This window comes from Lepus europaeus, chromosome 22, assembly GCF_033115175.1.
Source record: "Lepus europaeus isolate LE1 chromosome 22, mLepTim1.pri, whole genome shotgun sequence".
Lineage (NCBI taxonomy): Eukaryota > Metazoa > Chordata > Mammalia > Lagomorpha > Leporidae > Lepus > Lepus europaeus.
The window spans coordinates 7,609,661-7,628,720 of NC_084848.1; the positions used below are offsets into that span (position 1 = coordinate 7,609,661).

Here is a 19,060-nt window from a genome sequence, read left to right on the forward strand (position 1 = left end):
CGCTGGATTGTTGCGTTAGTGGAGGCTACAGGGGACTAGAGATGAGAGACGCAGGGCCAGGGATGGGGGAGGGGTGTGAGCTGGGGTCCCCCACTGCTGTGTCTGTACAGACGCTCCCCACACCCGCTGGGACTGATCCAGCTCGTCCTCACCCCTCCCCAGAGGTCGGGGGCAGGGAGGGGGTGAGGGACGAGGCTGGCCTGGCACCAGACACCACCCTGAGGCTTTCCAGGAGGCTCCCAAGGTCCCCTCATCAGGACGGGACAAGCTCCCATCCCTCAGGAAGTGGCCAAAGTCTCAGGGGCTCTGTGTCAGGAATGGGGATCAAACTCACAACTACACCCTGCATCGCCCTAGCGCCCCCATCTACACGATGCTAAGATCTCATCTCAGGAGCTGGCACAGTTAGAGAGAGAGAGAGAGAGAGAGAGAGATCTGCCATTCCATTCTCTGGTTCACCTCCCAAATGGCCATAAAGGCCGGGGCTGGGTGAAGCCAAAGCCAGGAGCCAGGAGTCAGGTCTCCCACGTGGGTGCAGGGACCCAAGCACTTGGGCCATCTTCTGCTGCTTTCCCAGGCCATAGCAGGGAGCTGGGTCAGAAGTGGAGCAGAAGGGACTCAAACAGGCACCCACATGGGATGCTGCCATGCAGGGGTCAGCATAACCTACTACGCCACAGCACCAGCCCTGATGTTCCTTGTTGTGTCACAGCACCACGGCTCTGCTCGGTAGCAGAGGGGCCTCCCCGTGCTGGGGGTGGGGTGGGGAGGGTGTACTTGCAACTTGGACAAGGTCCGGGCGGTGATCCCAGCTTCTCTGTGAAGTCTGGGCTGGGGGCATCTCCTTCACCTCTGAGCTTCTGAACTTCCTCCCTGAAAGGGGAGGTGGCCCCTGGGGCACAGGTCCCTGCATAGCGGCTTCGTGAACACGGGCAGACATGGGATGCCCTGCTCGTGCTGGCCTGGGGCTCTGGCTTCTGGCTCAGGGGAGCAGTGAGGGCAGCAAGGAGTCGGCGCCAACTCTGCCGGCCCGGCAAGGAAGGGCCTTCTGCGACCAGGGGCAGGGCGGATACCTACAGTCCCCAGGCTCTGAGCAGCGGCCGTGACCATGGCACAGGGCCCAGACCTTTCCAGGAGGCCCCAGAGACTGTGGAGCGTCCGAAGGTAGAACCTGGACTTCGGCCCAGGACGCCTGGATTTGAATCTGAGCCCCACCAGTGACAGATCCACTCAGAACAAAGGACCTGAGATGGCGCTGCAGCCCCCAGGGAGGCCGGACCTCGGAGTTCTGCAGACTGGGAGGCTGAAGTCAAGGTTGGGCTCCCGTGGGGGGTGGCTGGAAAAGAGATCAGGCCTCGCCTGCCCTGGGCACACTTGGGCACGGAGGCCTCACCTCCAGCCCCACCCCCACCTTCATGGGAGTCTCTGTGGGTATGGGGTCCAGAGCCCCCTCCGCTTAAACACCAGCATTCACCTTGGTCCAGGGGCCCACTCTGCTGTGGGGGCAGCCTCATTGTCACGGCTGTAGGAACATTTCACCTGTAGGAACCCTGGTTCCAAACCAGCAGCATTAGACTTGGGGAGGAGACACAATTCAGCCCCTGTCACTGGGTGTGGCACCTGGGTTGTCTCTCTGAGCCGTGATCCCCTCCCCAGTAAGAGGCAGTGAGGACCCCTGACTCGGGAGCCCACCATGGCACCTGGTGAGCGACTGTGCGCACAGCCCTGGGGTCGGCAGCACTGACACACGTTGCCTCGGTTCCTTTCTTTCCCCCAGCCCGTGCTCCAGAGCAGGCGGCACAGCGGCAAATGCCTGCCAGGCCAGGCAGCTCCCTGCATGGTGAGGTGGGCGGCAGGGGCAGCCAGAGCCCACCGAGAGGCATTCTGGGCAGCTCTGTGGCCAGCGCCACAGGCTGAGCCACACCGCTCTGCTGTATGGAAGTCACCTGCTGGGCACGGGGCTCTTGCTCCTCTTCCTGTGCAGAGAAAAACAAGTGACTCAGGACCAGCCTGGCCTGGGGTTGGGCTGGCCGCCCCTGTGCAAGAACAAAGCCAAGTTCACAGCATCTCGGCTGCTGGGCCTGGAAAGGACACACCTGGCCCCAGCCGGTCCCCGCTTGCCAGGCAGGTGCAGCCCTCGCTAGCATCGGCCGCCTCTCTGGGTGCTGTGCCGCTGGGCAGGGCTTGAGGACAGACCCCAGGGCATGGCTGTGGCCTCCTGGTCCCAGAGCCACCCAGTCCTGGGCTGAGTTCCCCAGGGGTGATTGTCATCAGAGGGAGCCCAGCCCTGCCAGCTCCTTGGTTCCAATTCTGCTTTCAGAATGGTGGGAGAGCAAATTCCTGCCTTAAGACACACAGTTCAAGGTCATCTGTCATGCCGACCTTGGGAGTCACCAGCCTCTATTTGTCTTTCCTGGCTCTCCACTCGCTGGAGCCCCTGGCCCCAGCCCTGTCCTTTATCCCTACCCATAGCTTCTCCCTCCCATCCCTAGGCCTCCCTCCCAGCCCATCCCCCCCTCCGTGCACAGCTCCCTCCTCCCACCTCCGGGCCCTCTGCCCTATCACCCCTTGACTTTTCAGCCCATAGCTCTGGGCTCTGCTCCACCTCCCACCAGGGTGACCCGGTGGCCTGGGGCCCACGGACCCTCCTCATCCCCCTGCATCTGACGCTGACCACGGCCTCCTCCCCCTCCTTCGGCTTCTGCCTCTGCCTGTGCCGCCTCCTTCCACTCCCCCAGTGCACTCTTCATCCTCTGCACAGGGTCCCCAGAGCTCTCTGCTGCGTCCTCCCGTCTGGCCTCCCCTGTCCCCAGAACATCCCACCCTCAGCTGCTCCCTTCACCTTGGCCCCCTCTCTGCTCTTGTCCCAGGCCCCTCCTCCGGCCCCACTCACCTCCCCCACACCCCATCATCCTTTCCACCAGCAGCCTCTGGGGCTCACTAGGCCCCGTTCCCATCTTCCCCTCGCACCCCACCCCCTCCAGCCCCATCGCGGCGGCCTCAGCCCAGGCCCTCCTCTGGCACCTGAGGCCCCAGCACTTCCACTCTGTCCTGTCTGTGGGCAAGGACAGCTGCAGAGACCTGCCTCAGATGCTGCTCTCTCTGAAGCTGAGCAGTCAAGCCCTGCCCCACCCCAGCATGAAGGACACCCACGCCCTGCGTGCCCGAGCTGGCCCTGGCTTCCCTGTGCTCACTGCCTCCTTCCCCGCCCGCCTCCCGGCACTCCCCACCCTCCTCCGTCTCCGGGCTGTGCTGCCCTTTTTCCTACAGCCTCCCTCGGACTAGGGAGCTTGCATCCAGCTGCCTCTCTCTACCCAGCCAGGGCCACTGTGTCCCAAAGCCCAGCTCCAAGGTTGCCACCTCCCACACAGCTCTTCCCACGCCACCCCTCCCTCCAGCCGGGAAGGGGCTGTGGCCCTGGCGTCTTCACCACAGGCGCCTCTGTCAGCTCCTTGTCCTCCGCGTTGGGCTCATCCACGCAGGCTGTGGCTGCTTCTGGAGGCCAGGAGTGCTTTCCGGAACATGATGAGTGCCAAGAAGCATCGATGGGGGTGCACAGTTTAGAAAAAGGGGGGAAAGTGGCCGGCACCATGGCTCATTTGGTTAATCCTCCGCCTGAGGCGCCAGCATCCTATATGGGTGCTGGGTTCTGGTCCCTGTTGCTCCTCTTCCAGTCCAGCTCTCTGCTGTGGCCTGAGAAGGCAGTGGAGGATGGCCCAAGTGCTTGGGCCCTGCACCCGCGTGGGAGACCAGGAGGACGCACCTGGCTCCTGGCTTAGGATTGGCGTAGCTCTGGCCGTAGCAGCCATTTGGGGGGTGAACCAAAGGAAGGAAGACCTTTCTCTCTGTCTCTCTCTCACTGTCTATAACTCTACCTGTCAAATAAATAAATAAATAAAATAGTTTTAAAAAAAGAAAAGAAAAAGGAGGGAAAACAGGGTGAAGGGAGCCAGGGGTTCAGGGCCACATGTATTGACCCAGGCAGGCAGGCAAGTGCAAGGCCTGGCGGTCAGTGGCAGGCACACAACAGGTGCTGGAGGCAGGAACAGCGCCACGAAGTCTGGGAGGAGAAGGCCAGGGAAATGGGAGTTCCTAAGAGCAAAGGCCCAGAGCAGGACTCGTGCCCAGGAGCAGGGGAACTGCTCACTTGGCCTGCCAGCACCCTCCAGTGCAGAGGGCTGTATTTATGAATGAGTGTGCTATGTGTTAATGCATATGTATGCAAATGTGTATGCATGGGTGGGGCGTGTGTCTGAGTCTGAACACATGTGACCATGTGTGTATGAACATGTGTGTTATGTATTTGTGTATGTGTATATGAACACGTGTGTACGAATATGTGTGTGCTGTGCGTATATATGAACACATGTATTGTGAGTGCTGTATATTTGTGTGCATATTGTATGAACATGTGTACGAACATGCATGTATGTGTGCTGTGTACTTGTGTATATGTGTATATGAACATGTGTGGATGAACACGTGCTGTGTATTTGTGTGTATGTGTGCACCCACCTTGATCTTGATCTTGCGGCCTCCTCAACCATGAGAAAATGACGTGGCCTTCCTCCGCCTCCAGTCTCCTGCCCCCTTTGCTCGAGGACCCTCGCAACTCAGAGGGAACCACTTTATACCTCCTGCCATCTGCAAAGTCCATCCTGTCGTTCACAGAGCCCAGGCATCGATGTGAATATCCAAGTCCCCTAGCGACCCCACAACAGGTCTGTAGCTTGAGTTCCACCCTCTGGGTCCATGAGCTCAGGGACTTGTGCAGCCTCACGGGGTAGGATGGAAAGAAGGCAAACCCTGGCCGTGGGGAAACAGCCTCTTCTCATTCCTTGCTGTGTGACTGTGAGCCGATTGCCCAACCTGTCTGTTGCTGCCCTGTGCTGGCGCTAAGCAAAACAATTGCCCGAGCCTGCGAAAGGGTGCCCGTCTCAGGACCCTGTGAAAGTGTGCCCGTCTCAGGACCGGGCCAGCCATCAGCAGCTGTCTTGCAGCATGGTTATAAAGACTGCAAAGACAGCATGCCCGAAGCCCTGGGTTTGGTGTGTGGTCCTTTAAAGCGTCACTAGACGAGGGCTGTTCGTGTCATTGCTTCTCGAAGGTGATTTCGTTGTTTTTCCTTCCCCTTCTCTCCTTTTAGAAACTGAACTGTCTTTAAAGAAGACCCCAAGGATGTCCAGACCATTGAGGAACATCCTCTTAGTTTTCTAATTCCATTCTTTCTTCTTTTCGTTCTGTTTCTTTTTCTTTCTTGGACCAAACAGGAGAGGGAGGAGGCAGGGCTGGTAGGAGTGGGTCGGAGGGTGGGTGCGATGGAAGAGTTACTATGTTTCTAATGTTGTAATTATGAGATACATGCAAAATAAATACATAAAAAAGTGTTACTAAACACTCGCTCTTATCTCTTCTGGGGAAACACAGAGAACTCTGGGCTCCAAAGTCAGGGAGAAGGGAGAGGCGGGGTCTCGGCTGTTGGGAGGGACTCGCCTCCCCTGGGAAGCACCCAGTCTGTGTTTTGCTCAGCCAGCTCCACACTGCGCCTGAGCCCACACGCAGCACCCTGTGGTGAGCAGAAGCCCAGCATGGGACCTGGGACGTGGAGCGGGGCTTAAGCCAGGCCCCTGTGCCAGCAGCTTGTCTGAAGAGGCCAGGACAGAGTTAGAGAGCCCTCATTTCAAGGCAGGAAGGGTCAGTGCAGCCAAGAGCATGGCCTTGAAGTCAGGCCCCTGGGCACTAAGCCTCTCTCTGCCACTGACACCATGTGTGACACTGGATATTTCCTCTGCCCTGGCAGCCTCAGTGCAGGCGCTGGTGCACCCAGGAGGTTGGATTCTGTGATGACCCCTTGTCTAAGCTGGGTGGGGGGGCGGTGGGGGGGGGGCTCACGAAGATCCTCTCCTCCAACTGCCATGGTCTGTGATGCAGTAAGCCCAGTCCAGGCTCAAGCCACGCTCTCCCAATCTGCAGAAAACAAAGAATTGAGACTAGCAAAAGGGAAGGGCTGGCCTGAGGGTGTCCCCTCCCCATTTCTGGAAGGCCAGCAGCCAATGGCAGGTGTAACCCACCCCACCCCCCTGCAGAGTGGCCATTCCATTCCAGGCAAGTGGTGATCACTGTGGGGCTTGGGAGCATGCAAGAGGGGCCTGGTAACGGCCCCTGGCTCCAGCTGCTTTGCTTTGAACAGGAAGCCTGCGGGACAGGACAGGGGGGGCAGGCGGGGCCAGGCGGGGCCAGGCGGGGCCAGAGGAGGGGTGGAGACAGAGCCACCGTGGTCAGTCAGGTACAAAGGCTGGCTGTCCTCCAGGCAGCCCTCTGCCCTCTGCTGTGTCCGACAGACCGCCACCTCCATTTGTGCACACTCGGCCTGCAGAGTAAGTACAGCTCCTGTGCCGCGGGGGGCCCGTGGGAGGCACAGGTGTGCAAGGAGGGGCACAGGCAGCCTGCAGCATGGTGGGCTTGCGGTGCTCAAGAGCTCTGGGGGAGTGTCAGAGTGGCTGGAAGGGCCTCTGCAGGGTCAGGGGGCAAGCTGGGGTTCTGAGGCAGCAGAGAGGGTCCCCCCCTTCCCAGGACCTTGGGCTCCACACTCAGGGCGGCAGAGCCTCTGCATGGTGTGGCTCTCACCCCCCCATAGCCGGCGATGTCTGGAGACGGGTGGCCTGTCACCACTGGACGGGGTATGACGGGTACTAAGGGCTGGAGGCCAGGGACACTGCCAGACACCCCAGACACCCCCCAGTGCACAGGACAGCCCCCAACAGGGAAGGATCCTGCTGCCTGTGCCCCCGGGGCTGAGGCTGGGGAGCCCTGGAATAAAGCAGGGGGAAAGGCTCTCAGTAAGTGGTGGCTGGTAAAAATTACCAGGAGAAATGGCCAAAGATAACTCCTTCCCCAAGATAAGGGCCCTGCCGGGGGCTGCCCCCAGGGACAGTATGGGGACCTTAGGCACTTTGTTAAGTAAACAAACAGAGAAAGGAAGTGAGCAGCTCCGGATGGCCCCTTGGGCTAAAGCGGCAATCAAAGCAGAGGCTACCCCGGGCCAGGGCCCTGGGTCCCAGCTCAGGGAACCCCAGCCTGAGAGCCGGGGTGCGGGAGCAGACTTCAGAGGTGCCGGCCACGTCTGGCGTTGACTGTCGGGGTAGCCTCATGGTGCACACTCGTGTGCTTGCTGGGGCAGCTCAGGAAATCGGCTTTCAGACCAGCAGAGAGGAAGCCCAGCACGCGCACTGCTCCTGCTCAAGGTCACCTGCAGAGCTCAGCTCCGGGTGCCCAGCCTGGCTCTGGTGCCAGCACTCAGTGTCCAGCAGGCGTCCGCCACCTGTGGATTTCACAGGAGGAGCCAAGGGCCATTCATTCCTTCACCTGCTCACTCACTCATTCGCCCCGCCTCTTCCATGATGGCAACATCTCACTGCAGAGAGCAGGGTGCGAGGCACTGGGAGAAGAATCGGGCCCCAGGGCAGCGTGGGTCAGAGAGGCTGGGAGAGCCAGGTCACTGGGGCCTGGAGGGTCAGGGTCACAATCAACCCCTGTGGTGGTGCACCTCACTCTTCCTGCCTGTAAAATGGAGCTGCCTCCGTGGGAAAGGTGTGAGGCTGAAGGAGCAGAAATGTCAACACTGCGCGGTGCCCGACAGAGGTGCCGCCGCCACCATGGACCTGGGCCTCCCGCACTGCGATGGCAGAGGCTGCTGGCCTGGTGCTAGGGGCTGTGGCTCTGCAGGCACAGCCTCCTCCATCAGCCTCCTTCTCCGAGCTCAGCGTGCAGCGTGGAGGCCAGGAGCATTCAGCATGGCTCAGACAGAGACAGACCTGCCACCCAGTCTGCCCATCTCTCCCCGGCTCAGCAATCATTTCCCACACCACTGTTGGGGGCCCTTTGGGCGTGGTTGGGGTCAGGTGACTGGCATGCTGGCCCCGCTTGCCCTGTGCCTGCAAGGCCTGATGGGATGGTGCCCAGAGGGGGAGAAAACCCAGCAGGAGGGGACTCACTCCAGGAACGGAACGCAGGGTGGACACCCGCCTAGAAGCAGCCAGGCCATCCACGACTCGGCAATTGGCTGCCCGGGCTGCTTTCAGGCGCACAGGAGGGTACGCATAGAAGGCATGCACCCCACGCAAGGTGGATGAAATGGGAGTCTCAGGTGAGGCCTTGGCCAGACATGGCCCCACTGGCTCCTCACGCACTGGGCACTTCTGCCAGCTTTTATCTATGGTGATCAGCTGAAGGCCACAAGTGCCCAGGGAGCTGGTCCTGATATCACTTCTGCCTTTCGGGTGGGAGTGGGGGCTCCGGTGGAACTGACCTGCCCCATATCACACGACCAGGCCGCAGTAGGGCTGAGATTGGCACCAGGCAGTGGGCTTTGCAGTGTGGGCTCTGCAAGGCCATGGGGTAGAAGAGAGGCTTAGGATAGAAGCCAGACGGGGAGGCAGGAGCAGGAGATGGCTCCAGGGTGGAGAGGATGGAGGAAGAGAGGGAGGAGGTGCTGAAGGCAGGCAGGAAAGAGCTAAGCCCACACAGGCCCACCTGATGGCCCCGGGGGCCACGCGGTGAGCCGCCTCCTCTGGAAGATGGAAAGAGGAGATGGGCTGTGTCCTGGGGCTGCCCCAGCAAAGTGCCAGAGACCCCCCCACACCTGAGCAGCAGAAACTCCTCTCTAGTTCTGGAGGCCAAGCCTGAGACCGAGGTGCCAGGGGTTCTGGCTGCTCTGAAGGCCCCACCATGGTGGACGGATGCCGTCTTCTCCCTGTGTCCAACCGTGGTCCTGCTCTGCAGCTGTGTGTCCTCACCCCTGCACCTGTGTGTCCTCAGCCCCTCTGCACCTGTGTGTCCTCACCCCTGCACCTGTGTGTCCTCACCCCTCTGCACCTGTGTGTCCTCACCTCTCTGCACCTGTGTGTCCTCACCTCTCTGCACCTGTATGTCCTCACCCCTGCACCTGTGTGTCCTCACCCCTGCACCTGTGTGTCCTCACCCCTCTGCACCTGTGTGTCCTCACCCCTGCACCTGTGTGTCCTCACCCCTCTGCACCTGTGTGTCCTCACCCCTGCACCTGTGTGTCCTCACCCCTCTGCACCTGTGTGTCCTCACCCCTGCACCTGTGTGTCCTCACCCCTCTGCACCTGTGTGTCCTCACCTCTCTGCACCTGTGTGTCCTCACCCCTCTGCACCTGTGTGCCCTCACCCCTCTGCACCTGTGTGTCCTCACCCCTGCACCTGTGTGTCCTCACCTCTCTGCACCTGTGTGTCCTCACCCCTCTGCACCTGTGTGCCCTCACCCCTCTGCACCTGTGTGTCCTCACCCCTGCACCTGTGTGTCCTCACCCCTGCACCTGTGTGTCCTCACCCCTCTGCACCTGTGTGTCCTCAGCCCCTCTGCAGCTGTGTGTCCTCACCCCTCTGCACCTGTGTGCCCTCACCCCTCTGCACCTGTGTGTCCTCACCCCTGCACCTGTGTGTCCTCACCCCTCTGCACCTGTGTGTCCTCAGCCCCTCTGCACCTGTGTGCCCTCACCCCTCTGCACCTGTGTGTCCTCACCCCTGCACCTGTGTGTCCTCACCCCTCTGCACCTGTGTGTCCTCAGCCCCTCTGCACCTGTGTGCCCTCACCCCTCTGCACCTGTGTGTCCTCACCCCTGCACCTGTGTGTCCTCACCCCTCTGCACCTGTGTGTCCTCACCCCTCTGCACCTGTGTGTCCTCACCTCTCTGCACCTGTGTGTCCTCACCTCTCTGCACCTGTGTGTCCTCAGCCCCTCTGCACCTGTGTGTCCTCACCCCTCTGCACCTGTGTGTCCTCACCCCTCTGCACCTGTGTGCCCTCACCCCTCTGCACCTGTCGTGTCCTCACCCCTGCACCTGTGTGTCCTTACCCCTGCACCTGTGTGTCCTCACCCCTCTGCACCTGTGTGCCCTCACCCCTCTGCACCTGTGTGTCCTCACCCCTCTGCACCTGTGTGCCCTCACCCCTCTGCACCTGTCGTGTCCTCACCCCTGCACCTGTGTGTCCTCACCCCTCTGCACCTGTGTGCCCTCACCCCTCTGCACCTGTCGTGTCCTCACCCCTCTGCACCTGTGTGTCCTCACCCCTGCACCTGTGTGTCCTTACCCCTGCACCTGTGTGCCCTCATCCCTCTGCACCTGTGTGTCCTCACCCCTCTGCACCTGTGTGTCCTCACCTTTGCACCTGTGTGTCCTCACCTCCCCTTCTGTCATGAGGACATTGGTCTGGTCCCTCCCCAGTGGTCTTGTTTTGGCTCAATCACCTCTATCAAGGCTCTGTCTTTAAATACATCCTGCGGTCTCAGGGTTAGGATGTCCCCACAGCACCTGATGACACGAAGAGGAGGGGACTGGATACGCACAGTAAGAGGCAACTTCCTGAGCAGGGGTGGTTTGCTAAGCTACCGGGAGAGAAGGGGCAGTAGTCTGTGTGCTGGTGCCCTGCCCGGCACAGGGGAAGCTCACAGTGTGAACCAGGACAGCAGGGCTCAGAGCCCACGGCGGGCAGCTGTCCTGAGTTTACAGAGGCGCAGGACACCAAAGGGAAGGTCAGAGGCCGTGTTGAGAAGGGCCCGGCTTACAGTTCCCAAAGAGCCTCTGAGCTGCCCACAAGGCAGCCTGGCCCTGGATGTGGACAAGGGGCAGGGTCCTCCCTGCAGTGGCCAGGCCCCTCTACCACTTCCTTTCTTCCCCAGGTTAGATTTCCATGCCCCCCGGGCTCCATGCCCTCCACAAACCCTCACCCCCAGCCTCACAGAATCACCAGGCCTCTGTGAAGCTACACCAAACAGACCTCCCTGTTGGGGCTGGGGGTGACATCCTGGGATGTCACTCGCGCCCAGCAGACCGTCTCCTGTCTCCCTCCCAGCTCGCGGCCAGGAGACACTGCGCGGGGCCCAGGCCCTCTCTCTGAGAGCACCCCCCTTCCCTTCCTCCCAGAACAGGATCAGCCACAATGCAGCTCTTCCTCTTCGTGTGCCTGCTGCTCCTCGGCCCTCAGGGCGCCAGCCCCCGCCGCCATCACCCCCGGGAGATGCGGAAGAAAGTGAAGGAACCCCTCGTGGAGGCCACGGCGGCCCCCAGCAGGAGGGACTTCGTCTTCGACCTCTATAGGGCCTTGGCTTCCACCACCCCGGACCAGAACATCTTCTTCTCCCCTCTGAGCGTCTCCATGAGCCTGGCCATGCTGGCCCTGGGGGCGCGGTCCAACACCAAGACGCAGATCCTGGAGGGCCTGGGCCTCGACCTCCAGGCCCGCTCAGAGGACGAGGTCCACCACGGCTTCCAGCGGCTCCTGCACGAACTCACCCAGCCCAGAGAAGACCTGCAGCTGAGCCTTGGCAGCACCCTGTTCATCGACCGCAAGTTGGATATCCAGGACACCTTCCTGAGCGCCATGAGGACACTATACATGGCAGAGGCCTTCTCCACCGACTTTGAGGACTTCGTGGGAGCCAAGAAGCAGATCAATGACTACGTGGCCAAGCAAACCAAGGGCAAGGTGGCGGAGCTGCTCAAGGACCTGGACGGCACCCAGATCATGGTCCTGGTGAATTACATTTTCTTCAAAGGTGAGACTCGAAGTTCAAGCCCGAACTTTCTCTTCTGTTGTTTCCAACAGCAATTCCCAACTTCCCATGGCGGGTGGATCAGTCCTGCCTGGGGCCTGTGGTGCAAGGAGGGCTGAGCAGATGCTGGGGGCAGACAAGGAGCTCAGGGTGTTACACCCCCCACGGAGGAGGACCTGCTCCCCGTGCTGGCGGGCCCCTGGGGACTCTGATGCCACAGCGTGAGTTCTTTGTGGCCACCATGGGGAAGACGCCACCGAGACCACAGGTACTCAAGCTTGACCCTCAACCCAGACAAGCACCTGTGCCTCTGGAGAGTCTCCCTCTTGGCGAGAGCTGGCCTGGCACTTATCCCCGCGCCCCCAAATTTCCTGTGAAGATCCCCACTCTGTTCACAGCTGCCCCTCCTCGGCTGCAGGGGATGGAGTCACACCGGTAGTCGCTCGCCTTCCTAAGGGCCCAGTCTGCTCCAGCTGCTCTCTCACACACACAAAGGCGGGTTGGAGGCAGAAGTTTATTTCTTGCAGTTCCAAGGCTGAGGAGTTCAGGGTCAAGGAGCAGGCACCTTCGGTGTCCAGGGAGTGCCCGTTCCCCGAGTCCTGGGTGGCACCCTTCCCAGGCAGGAGGGCACGCACAGCACCCAGGGAAGAGCCCTGGTCCCTTCCCAAGGCCCCACTTGGTCCCTCCCCAAGGCCCCACCTCCCAGCACGGTCACTTCGAGCCTGGGGATTTCAGCGTGAGCACTTGGAGGCAGGCATGCATATCAAGCTTGGATTCCAAGATCCTTTGTCCCCGCGTCCAGGGCTGTCCCCATGACATCAGGTGGCAGGGGACACCTGTGCCACTTCAGACTGCCTGGGTTCAACACCCAGCTCTGGCTCCTGATCCAAGCCTTCTGTTAATGCAGACCCCGGGAGTGAGCTCATGCCCCACTTGTGGTCTCAGCCTAGGCTGACACACACTGAGCTCCCACCTTTCGTCTCAACCCAGCCCCAGCTACTGCGGCCATCTAAACTAGATAGGAGCTCTGTCGGCCTCTCTCTCTCTCTCTGCCTCACAAATAAATTAATTAAGCAAAGAAAAAACAACATCAGGGAGGGAGGCCTCCAAAGACAGGAAAGCCAGAGTGCGCTCCCAGGGAAGCCCAGGCCTGTCTGGAAGTCGTGAAGGGACCTGGCTCTGCGGCCAAGGGTGCGGCAACCGGCGATCGGTGCGGCCAAGGCTGCTCCAGGGGGCTGTTTTCCGTCTCCAAGAGTTTCTACCTCTTACACACAGTCCCGTTCCCTCTGCAGCTAAGTGGGAGACGAGCTTCAACCCCGAGGACACCCAGGAGCACAACTTCTACGTGAGCCCCGAGGCCTTCGTGCGGGTGCCCATGATGAATCGCCAGGACCGGTATCTCTACTTCCTGGACCGGAACCTCTCCTGCGTGGTGCTCGGGCTCCATTACCAGGGCAACGCCACGGCTCTCTTCATTCTTCCCGAAGAAGGCAAGATGAGGCAGCTGGAGGAGGGGCTGAGCGAGAAGACACTGAGGAAGTGGCTGAAGATGTTCACCAAGAGGTACAGCTCCGGCCACTCTGGGGCCGTGTGTGGCGCCTGGCCCTACCCCGCGGCCTCACAGAAGGGAGGGGGTGTGCAGGGAGGTGGGGAGAGCTAGGAGGGACTCGCCCAGCCAGTGAGTTGCTGCCAGGTCCGGAGGCATCCCATGAAGTCCTGGCCCAGCTCAGCTGGGTTTCCCGGGATGGCACCAGGATGGGCAGTGACTGCCCGCACGGCCGAAGCACAGGTCCCAAACAAGACTAGGGCACGGGCCATAATATGCCTTGTGAGGCCCCTGGCAGGGGGACACGGGCTCAGGAGCCGGTGCTCAGAGCCATCCCTGCGGGGTCCTTGTCCCTTGCCAGGCAGCTCGAGCTTTATCTTCCCAAGTTCTCCATCGAGGGCTCCTACCAGCTGGATAAAGTCCTGCCCAGGCTGGGGATCAGCGACGTGTTCACCTCCCACGCCGACCTGTCCGCCATCACCAGCTACTCCAACATCCAGGTGTCCGAGGTGGGTCCAGGAGCTCCCGGGCTCTGTGTTCAGAAACTGTCGCTCTACGCTATTATCCCTCCATCCCATCCCACCCCACCCCATCCCAACCCATCTCACCCCACTCCACCCTGTCCCATCCCCATCCCGTCCTGTTCCACCCCACCCCATCCTGTTGTACCCCACCTCACCCCACCCTGTCCCATCCCGCCCCACCCCGTCCCGTCCAGTCCTGTCCCACCTCACCCCACCCCACCCCATCCCACCTCACCCACCCCGTCACGTCTGTCCCATTCTCTTCTCGAATTCTGTCCTCTCATTCCATCTCCCTTCCACCTTCCCTCCCTGTGTGTGTGTGCTGTGTATGTGTGTGTGGTATGTGATGCGTATCTGTATGTGTGGTGTATATCTATATGTGTATGTGGTGTGTATCTGTGTGGTGTGTGGTATGTATCTGTGTATCTGTGTGGTGTGGGGTGTGTATCTGTGTGTGTGGTGTACATTTGTGTGTGGTGTGCATCTGTGTGGTATGCGGTGTGTGTGTGTGTGTGGTGTGTATCTATATGTGTGTGTGGTGTGTGTGTATGGTGTGTGTGGTATATCTGTGTGTGTATGGTGTGTGTGTGGTGTGTATCTGTGTGTGTGTATGGTGTGTGTGGTGTATCTGTGTGTGTATGGTGTGTGTGTGGTGTATCTGTGTGTGTGTGGTGTGTGGTGTATCTGTGTGTGTATGGTGTGTGTGGTGTGTATCTGTGTGTATGGTGTGTCTGTGGTGTGTACCTGTGTGTATGGTGTGTGTGGTATGTATCTGTGTGTGTGGTGTGTGTGTGGTGTATCTGTGTGTGTATGGTGTGTGTGTGGTGTGTATCTGTGTGTATGGTGTGTGTGGTATGTATCTGTGTGTGTGGTGTGTGTGGTGTGTATCTGTGTGTGTGTGGTGTGTGGTGTATCTGTGTGTATGGTGTGTGTGGTGTATCTGTGTGTGTATGGTGTGTGTGGTGTATCTGTGTGTGTATGGTGTATGTGTGGTGTGTATCTGTGTGTGTGTATGGTGTGTGTGGTATATCTGTGTGTGTATGGTGTGTGTGTGGTGTGTATCTGTGTGTGTGTATGGTGTGTGTGGTATATCTGTGTGTATATGGTGTGTGTGGTGTATCTGTGTGTATGGTGTGTGTGGTGTGTATCTGTGTGTATATGGTGTGTGTGGTGTGTATCTGTGTGTGTGTGGTGTGTGGTGGGCGGAGCGGCTGCTCGGTCACTCCGCGTCCCGCCTGCTGCGCTCTCAGCCACACGGGTCCGGCGGCAGTGACGCCAGAGCGGCCTCTGCCTGGCTCTCCGGCCCGGCAGCCCCGTGATGTCCGGTGCCCGTGTCCTGCAGATGCTGCACAAGGCCGTGGTGGAGGTGGACGAGTCGGGAACCAGAGCGGCTGCAGCCACGGCCTCCGTCTTCTTGTTCAGGTCGGCCCGACTCGGCGCGCCCATCCTCATGTTCAGCAGGCCCTTCCTCCTGCTCATTGTGGACAACAACAACATCCTCTTCGCCGGCAAAGTGGTGCGGCCCTGAGGGGCGGCTGCCCCCGAAATGCCCAGGCCCCCCTTCTCGGCCCACCTCTCCGCTGCTGGTAGCTAGCTGTCGACCCCGATCTAGTTGGCTAGTGAGGCATTGCAAATCATAACCCTGAGATTCCCGTCCCAACGGTGGCTTCCGCACACGACCGCAAGACAGCGGCGCCTTTGAGAACTTTGGAGAACTCTCCATCGCCCCCACTCTCTGTGGCTGGAGGGTAGCACCGGGGCCCAGACACAGTGCCTGCCTTGCCCACGCTCACACAGCACGCTAGTGGCAAAGATGCCTGGAGTCCAGGCCCGTGGTGCTCGGTCCAGGGGGTGTGGGGAGAGGTGTTCTAGCAGTGAGCACCCCCAGGAGTCACGTGTCCGAGCCTAGTCCCCACCCATCAGCAACAGCTGCCAGTTCATTGTGCTTGGGAAGAAACTTCCCAAGGTGTCTGGAAAGGGACCACTGTCCCGGCCCTAACCTGCTGCGTGACGTCGGGGGACATCCCTCCCTCCCTCTCTGGGCATCAGAGCATCCTGGCAAGGATTCAGTCCCGGACCCTGAAATCACTAGGAAGCCCGGGCGTTCTCCGGTGGTCTCACCCCTGGAGCACGACAGTGGTGCCTCAGACCGGAAGTGGGCCAGCGGAAGGTTGCACCCTCCCAGCTGCAGGCAGGCCAGGCAGGTGAGGGGAGAATGGAGGCCTCTGCACACAGCCGCGCATCAGCCGCGGATGCCGGAGACTCGCGTTCGGGGTTTTATATAGGCGATAACAATAAAGGATTTTGCAGACACTGGGTGTCTCTGTCTTTACAGAAGCAGCTCTGGGAATGGCGATGGGCAAAGCTCCACACAGCGTCTAGGTTTCAGCTGCACAGCCACATCCACCCCACCAACTGCCCTGGTGGCGGGGTACCTCTATTACTCCCATTCTGCAGGTGGGGAAGGTGAGGCTCGGAGAGGTTGTGGCTTCCCTAGTCACACAGCTCACAAGTAGTGCCGCTGGGGTTTGAGCAGGGTGTGTGGCCTCAGGGCCACCAGCCAGCCCCACTACAGCCAGTGCTCTGCCCTGTGGGGAGACAATGGGAATGGACAAGGCCCTGACCAAGTTCATCTCTGCACAGCTCCCCTGTGTGTGGTCCAGGTGAGCTCCCTCCCAGCCTCAACAAAGCCAGCATGTTTGCTCGTTGGCCAAACGAAGGACATCAGACTCTTGGAAGAGCAAGCTGTACACTCAACCTCCAATTGCCCCCTGAGCAGCACCCCCAAACCTCACCCCGGAGTGCCTGCCTGCCCCAGCCTGTGTGTCCTTCTAATGCTTTCCTGGATGCCGTGCCCACTGCTCTTAAAAAAAAAATATTCATTTATTTGAAAGTCAGAGTTACAGAGAGTCTTCCATTCACTGGTTCACTCTTCAAATGGCTGCAAAGGCCAAAGCTGGGCTGATCTGAAGCCAGTATCCAGGAGCTTCTTCCAGGTCTCCCACGTGGGTGCAGGGGCCCAAGGACTTGAGCCATCTTCTGCTGCTTTTCCAGGAACACTAGCAGGGAGCTGGGTCAGAAGTGGAGCAGCCAGGACTCGAACTGGCGCCCATATGGGCTGCTGGTGCCACAGACGGTGGCTTTACCCTCCACGCCACAGCACTGCACTGCTCTGATCCCAGGGTCTGCACTGGGTTCCAGGTGGTGGCCACTAGAGGTGACAAGCTCAGAATGTCACATGGGGACCATGCCCAGAGCACCTAGCACCGACCTTGTGCCAGCCACGCCGGGCACTTGGTGATGGTGACTGCCCTCACCCCTCCACAGAGCAGCAAAGTCTACCGTTGTCCCCACGTCACAGCTGGTGGCAGTGGGGGCCAGATGGCAGGGCAGGTGGCTGCGGCCAGCTTGTCTGTGTTTGTGCCACAGGCTCCGGGCGGCTCCTTAAGATCCAGCCTTTCGGTGTGGTCTGCCCACCTCCCATGGGTCTCTCTCTTGTGCAATGGCCGGGCTGGGCTGGCAAATGTTTTTCTCCCTGTTTACCCGGCCAGTCCAAGGCCAGGGGGAGGCTCTGCCGGCGTGTCTTGCAACAGGCCGAAGTCCAGCACTGCTCCGAGGCCCCAGGCCAGTCACACAGCAGCTACTGTGTGCAGGGCCAGGGTGGGCTCACACGTGTGTGACACACATCAGCACTCCGCGCCAGAGAGGGGCAGGGCGTTCCAGGCTGTTTGCTGCTTAACTCCGCCAGCGCTGGGTCCTGGGACGCCCAGCTCAGGGACAGAGAGAACCAGGGTGAGGCTTGCAGGGGTGGGGCTTTGAGAAAGAGAGGACACGGAGCAGGTCTGGAGGGATGAGGCGGACTGGGGACTCCCAGCTGCAGATGGGCATGGGGGAGGGGGCCAGGTGTGGCGGGGACTCTAGCAGAGCTCAGAGTGGAACAGCACAGGGCGGGAAGGAGAGCAAGGAGGAGGGGGTGACGCTCTGGCGGCTCAGTGACAGGTCCTGGACACGGGGCCAGAGTGGGGTCTCTCTGCTTTCATCCTGACTTCAGAGCCATCAATCACCTCACACCACCCGTGCCCTGCGTGTCTGTCCCTAGCTGTGCCATCTGCACATCAGCAGGTGTTGCCTCTCAGCCCTCCAGGGGGCGCTCACACCTTCTAGAACAAGGGCTCAGAGGGCACAGAGGAGCGGGCCTGTGCCACGGTGCGCATTTGCCAGGACTGCCCTCACGGTGCCACCGGCTGGCGGCTTCAACCGCAGAGAGGCTCTGCCCCCTGGCCTGGAGGTTGGAGGCCAAGCTCAAGGTTTTCTGGGGCCTCTCCTCCTGGTCGCCTCCTCCCGTGTCCTCCCCTGGACACCCTGTGTGGTCTGTGCCCTCATCTCCTCTCAGAAGCAGGGCCCACCCTCACGGCCTTGCTTGAAGTTAATTGTCTCTCCAAATCCAGTTCCATTTTGCAGAACTGGGGTTAGGACTGCAACCTGTGGATGTGGGGGTGGGGCACGAGATTTAATCCATTTCGGCCACCCCAGCCCTTCGAGTGCCCGAAGCCCCAGCCAGATTCCCTCTTGTTTGGGGGAAGCAGCAAACAGAAGTCCGTGCTCTTGCGCAGGGACACCTGGCGTGGAGGCGGCAGATTGAAAGGGGTTAAAGGATAAACGGAAAACGGAACTCCATTGCGTGTGGGCCGACGCCAGGCGCCGCGGCGTGTGACAGCATTGAGAGCTGAGCACAGAACGTGGACAACGGTGACCCTGCAGCAGAGACCTGGCAGATGCCTCCTCGGCCGAGGAGCCAAGGTCGACACTGCTGCCGACGTCTTGGGCCTGGGTGGGCGGGTGGGCTGGGGCACCCCTGCGAGGACTGCCCCCCGAATCTATGACCTCAGCCCAGCCGTGGGGGAGCAGGAGCCGCACCCAGAGGGTGGGGCACAGGGAACAGTCCCACTGAGAACGGCGCTTGTCCTGGGGGGTGAGTCCCGGAACAGACGGGACCGTGTGGAAAAACGCAAAATCCAAATAGCTCTGGGCTGGGCCAGCGTTCCCTTCTTGGTCTTGGAAAGTCTCCGTGGTTCCCTGAGATGTTCATGTTGACGTCTGGGGAGGACGGGAGAAGCACAGGAAGACCTCCCTGTGTGGTCTTCACAGCCTCTCTCTAAACCCAAAGGTGTTTCAAAACAGGAAGCTGTTGCATTTTTTAAAAATAAAATGTGTAGAAAAAAAAAAGCCGGGGGTGGGACAGAGAAGTGCACAGGAGTCCAGCTGGGGATTCTGGGGATTGTAAAGGTAGACAGGTAAGGCAGAGAACAGGGCTCTGAGCAATGTGGGGGGGGGCTTCTGTGGCCAGGGTGCCAACGGGGGGCTCTCTTTGGTGGTGCCGGGGAAGCTGGGGTCGCAGGGCGAGCAGGAGAAGGG

At 60.2% G+C, this 19,060-nt stretch overlaps 1 protein-coding gene across 2 annotated transcripts; it reads left to right on the forward strand.

Moving 5' to 3' along the window:
- The first annotated feature begins 6,268 nt into the window (after positions 1 to 6,268).
- On the forward strand, positions 6,269 to 15,958 carry SERPINA5 (serpin family A member 5). 2 transcript variants are annotated; one of them, XM_062181639.1, is made up of 5 exons: positions 6,269 to 6,377; positions 10,947 to 11,578; positions 12,868 to 13,138; positions 13,483 to 13,630; positions 14,988 to 15,958. In XM_062181639.1, the coding sequence occupies exons 2-5, from the start codon at positions 10,963 to 10,965 to the stop codon at positions 15,171 to 15,173; spliced, it is 1,221 nt and encodes a 406-aa protein (XP_062037623.1). In that variant the 5' UTR covers positions 6,269 to 6,377; positions 10,947 to 10,962; the 3' UTR covers positions 15,174 to 15,958. The 2 variants fall into 2 exon arrangements, with proteins under 2 accessions (XP_062037623.1, XP_062037622.1); XM_062181638.1 differs by having other exon boundaries at positions 10,952 to 11,578.
- The last annotated feature ends 3,102 nt before the right edge of the window (positions 15,959 to 19,060 follow it).